General features: G+C 37.8%; 1 protein-coding gene across 1 annotated transcript; it reads left to right on the forward strand.

Moving 5' to 3' along the window:
* The first annotated feature begins 418 nt into the window (after nt 1–418).
* LOC107471195 (cystathionine gamma-synthase 1, chloroplastic) lies at nt 419–4,174 on the forward strand. Its single transcript, XM_016090638.3, is given in 12 exon segments — nt 419–715; nt 718–901; nt 1,041–1,144; nt 1,372–1,445; nt 1,692–1,860; nt 2,123–2,182; nt 2,278–2,481; nt 2,661–2,747; nt 2,877–2,984; nt 3,284–3,379; nt 3,500–3,618; nt 3,801–4,174. Coding segments are annotated over 12 exon segments (1,464 nt in total). The 5' UTR covers nt 419–580; the 3' UTR covers nt 3,925–4,174.
* Nucleotides 4,175–4,767: the final 593 nt, after the last annotated feature.

Below are 4,767 nucleotides of genomic sequence, written 5' to 3' on the forward strand. Positions count from 1 at the left end.
ATAAAAAAACCGTTTTGTTAATACCCTCGTATGGAATTAAATACTTACTCTGGGCTAAAATAAAAAAAAAATATGAACGAAATTGATTATTGAATATTGGATAAAAACTGGCAGGTAAATTTGCAAATTGATCATTGTCAAAATTTCTTTTTAAACCCGCGTGGTCAAAATTGTACTAGTGGAAATAGCTGTCACCTCCGCCGCGCCCCCTGTTAAACCACACAAAGTTACGAAAAAAAAAAAAACAGTTAACATCGAAACGACAGAAAAAGCAGCGTTTAAAACTCGCAGAAGCAAACAAAAGTACAAAACTAATTTTTTAACAAAAATAGAAAACCCCCACTTGCGTCAGTTGCGTGTGTGATAGTAATAAAAGCAAAAATCCATTTTGCAACCCCACCAAACAAAACCCATAAGGCCATAACCCATTCATTCATAATTCATTCGTTCATTTTTAAATTTCGTTCCTCCCCTCAAATTCTCACACCCAAGAGTGAACTGAGAAGAGAAGAAGAGAGGGGAAGAGGGAAAAAAAAGAAAAAAAAAAAGAAAAGAGAAGAAACCCTAAACGACATCGAAAATGGCCGTTTCGAGTTGCAGCAAGGTTTTCTCTTCTGCCTCGTTTGAATGCCGTTCGGATCCCGATTTCTCTGCTCCTCCGCCGAGGTTCGAGAACCTTCGCTCACGATGCCGCCTCGAAACGGCGTCGTTTTCGTTGATGCCGCTGCCTCCGCCACCCCGATCTCCCTCTCCCCCGCCGAGGTCGCCGGCGACGAGGACGTTGTCGTCGTTGCCGCCGCCGAGGAGGAGGAAGATGGAAACGGGACTGTACAGTTTAAGGGTTCCGTTGACACTTTTTCTTATTCTTCGTTAACAGATGCAAGCAAAACCATTCATGCCGGTACCTTATCCTTCTTTTCTTTTTTCCCCCCAAGAATCCAAGATTAATGAATTAATTAATGATTTGATATTCTTAATTAATGTTGTTATTTTAGTTAATTACCAAAAGGTGTTTCATTTATTATTTTTTTGTTTTCCAGCTGAAAGGTTAGGTCGGGGCATTGTGACTGATGCTATTACGACCCCTGTAGTGAACACTTCTGCATACTTCTTTAAGAAAACCGCTGATCTCATTGATTTCAAGGTACTAAATCTTTCTTTTGAAGCATTAAATAAAGTTTGGTTTTATCTGATCCTATGAACATGGGAAGTTTGTAAATGATGCAAAATTATCGTGTGGATTTTCAGATTTTGTTATTCATACCTTATAATCTTATATGTATGTCTGTAGAGTTGTATATTTCGTGATTGAATCAATTTATGTTATATTTCTATATATATGATTGGTGGTCATTTCATCTTGTCTTTTAGGAAAAACGCCAAGTTAGTTTTGAATATGGACGCTATGGAAACCCAACTACTGTGGTTTTGGAGGAGAAGATAAGGTTTGTATTTGATTTGTGTTGACAGAGATTCTTGTTTTCGTAAATTTGTTAACATTGAATGTGAAACACATCAACTATACCGTAGAATTTTGTTAGAGCAAGGGCTGGTGCTTAACATAATAGATGTCACAGAACAAGAGGTTTCTGTTGCTCAAGTAGTATAAGAATTTCACTCTATTCCTATCATCTGGTTTTTTAATTGTGACGAGGATCTAATGGGGTTTCTTGATGCCTTCTTTCAACCAGTGCACTGGAAGGTGCTGAATCAACTTTGATCATGGCATCAGGCATGTGTGCCAGCACAGTCCTGCTGATGGCACTGGTGCCGGCTGGTGGACATCTGGTGACCACCACAGATTGCTACAGGAAGACTAGGATTTTCATTGAAACCATCCTTCCAAAGATGGGAATTTCTGTAAGTGATTGGTTTATTTGGTTGTTTTATGGGTTCTGTTTGTATTGGGAATGGTTTCTTGTTATTGAAAATTGCTAAAGATTTGTTGAACAACTTGAGGGGGAAATTAGTGTTTCACTTCCCTTTATGCAAAGTTCTATGCTGCCTTCATAATTCACACTATATTCTTTTCCCGAACTTTTTCTTTGAGGGGAAATGCATAGAGTTCTGACTTTGAAATATGAATTGAGAATGAAACTATCATTGGTTTCTGATTGAGCAGGCTACCATAATTGATCCTGCTGATGTTGGTGCCTTGGAATCTGCATTGGAACAGCACAATGTGAGTGGTGAAGAGAGTATTTTGCTTCCATTTAAGAGATATCTTTGTGATTGATAGGCAGTATTGAGTTTAGAAGGTATTATATGAATGTGCAGGTTTCATTGTTCTTCACCGAGTCTCCTACAAATCCATTCCTCAGATGTGTTGATATTAAGTTGGTTTCAGAGCTCTGCCACAAAAAAGGTGCTCTGGTCTGCATTGATGGTACGTTTGCCACACCGTTGAACCAGAAGGCCCTTGCCCTTGGAGCTGATCTTGTGGTGCACTCTGCAACTAAGTACATTGCTGGACATAATGATGTAAATCAGCCTTATATTTAAAACATTGTTTGAAGCCCCTTCCCTCCCACCACCTTTTCTCTCCATTCTTCCTTCCTTTTTCTTACAAAAAACACTTAAAGGAAGTTGCAGATTATACAATCCATAGTTTATTTATTCATAGTGGAGCATTAAAGGAATATCTTGGTGTGTTGATTTAGGTCCTTGGTGGTTGCATAAGTGGTCCAGATAAGTTGGTTTCACAAATTCGTAATTTGCATCATGTTTTGGGTGGTACTCTTAATCCGGTGAGTCATTCTACTACTACAAACCTCTTTCTTAACTCTGCTGGTTTATGTTATGCAATTTTGTCTGCGTGGAAGGTTATATTACTAGATTGTGTTGTAATCTTAATGCAACATGTTTTCAATGTACAGAATGCTGCATACCTAATCATTAGAGGCATGAAAACGCTGCATCTTCGTGTACAGCAACAGAATTCAACAGGGTTGAGGATGGCCAAAATTTTAGAGGCACATCCCAAGGTACTTGCTACCTGCGACTTGCTTGTATTTATAATCTGCTTTTGGCGAACAAGTATTTAGATTTTCTAAATTAGTCTGTGCTTGAGATTTTTAGCACATCCATGGTCGAACTATACTATCAAACTTTTGTTTTTCCCTATCCATCAAAGTTACATTTATGTTTTCTGTATGTTGTTCATGATGACATTTTCTGTATGTTGTACATGTTTGTAGTATGATGGATAAATGATAAAAGTACCGAGCCTGTGATCTTGTGTGAACTGGCTTTAAATTCTAATCTCTCACCACACAATGGGCAGGTGAAGCGTGTCTACTATCCAGGCTTGCCAAGTCATCCCGAACACGAGCTTGCTAAAAGGCAGATGACTGGATTTGGTGGTGTTGTCAGTTTTGAGGTGGGTTTTTAATTCCAGTATGTGGTTGCTACTGCCTACTAGCAATCACTTTTGTCTTTAATACACTGTTTTTGACATTATTATTTGCTCATTTCGGATGGTTTTGTGAAAATTATGCAGATTGATGGGGACCTAATGACCACCATAAAGTTTGTTGATTCGCTGAAAATTCCATATATAGCTCCATCCTTCGGTGGCTGTGAGAGCATTGTGGATCAACCTGCTATCATGTCTTACTGGTATTTGCTCTAATTCCTTGTCATGAGCATGATATAAAACTACTACCCATAATGGGGGGTTGGGTCCTACATGGATGTGACCACTTTGGTGCAAGCATCTTTAGTGGTCCTACTATTTGATTTATTGCCTCAATTATGATTTATGTTTGGATTTTGGTCCGTATAATGTATCTTGCAAACAGGGATCTTCCTCAATCTGAAAGGGCTAAGTATGGGATTCATGACAACTTGGTTCGGTTCAGCTTTGGAGTCGAAGACTTTGAAGATTTGAAGGATGATATCCTGCAGGCTCTGGAAGCCATATAGAGACCTGGTCATACCATCTTCACCTACCCATTTTGGAGTGTCTCTTTTCTTCTCTGTTCCTTTTTGTTATCATTAGTATGGCGAGTCAATTGATTTTGATCACTGAATGTTCTGTTTGCCTTGTGTTTTTTTCCTATGTAGGGTATATTATTACCATCTAATTTGAGTGGGTGTTGTAGTGAGTTGCTTAAACCTCATGTGTTTCCTCATTATTAAAAATAAATTCTTTGGACGGAGGTTATAAATCAAATCTCTATGGACATGTATGGAATGATTGGAGTTGAAATGATTTGACTTGGAAATCAAATCTATAGATATATATAATAACTAAATTGAAATTAAAATAATTTATATGCTAAAAATTTAAAAAGTTATTTTATCCTTATAAAAGAAGAGTTTGGACTTTGGAGAGGGGAAAGAAAAAGTAGTAGAGGTTCGGTCACTAGCGGTGATAATATCTTGAGGGAATGGAGGTTATGTTATCTGTTCAATTTTATGTTTATAATAATAGTTTTGGAAGTGGTTCTCATATGTCAATATATGGGATAGAGTATGATATTTCATTCATTTCAACTCATTGAGATATAATATAAATAGTGTGAATGGTCAAGATTTTGGTAGCTTGCTTTCAATGTACATGACGACTAGGAGCTCATCGTGAGCTTCAGACCGGGTAAGTAGTTGGCAAGTATTTAAACTCATACATTGTTTCCTCTGTCCATATGCTCCGAACGCTTGGTCTGTAAAGGTGTGTTTTAGCTTTTAGCGAAGCCATTTTTCATGTACATAGCCGAACTGGAAATTTGTTAGCCCTTGTTTACGGATGTCTTTCTTAAAAATAGG

This window comes from Arachis duranensis, chromosome 10, assembly GCF_000817695.3.
Source record: "Arachis duranensis cultivar V14167 chromosome 10, aradu.V14167.gnm2.J7QH, whole genome shotgun sequence".
In the NCBI taxonomy this organism is placed as follows: Eukaryota; Viridiplantae; Streptophyta; class Magnoliopsida; order Fabales; family Fabaceae; genus Arachis; species Arachis duranensis.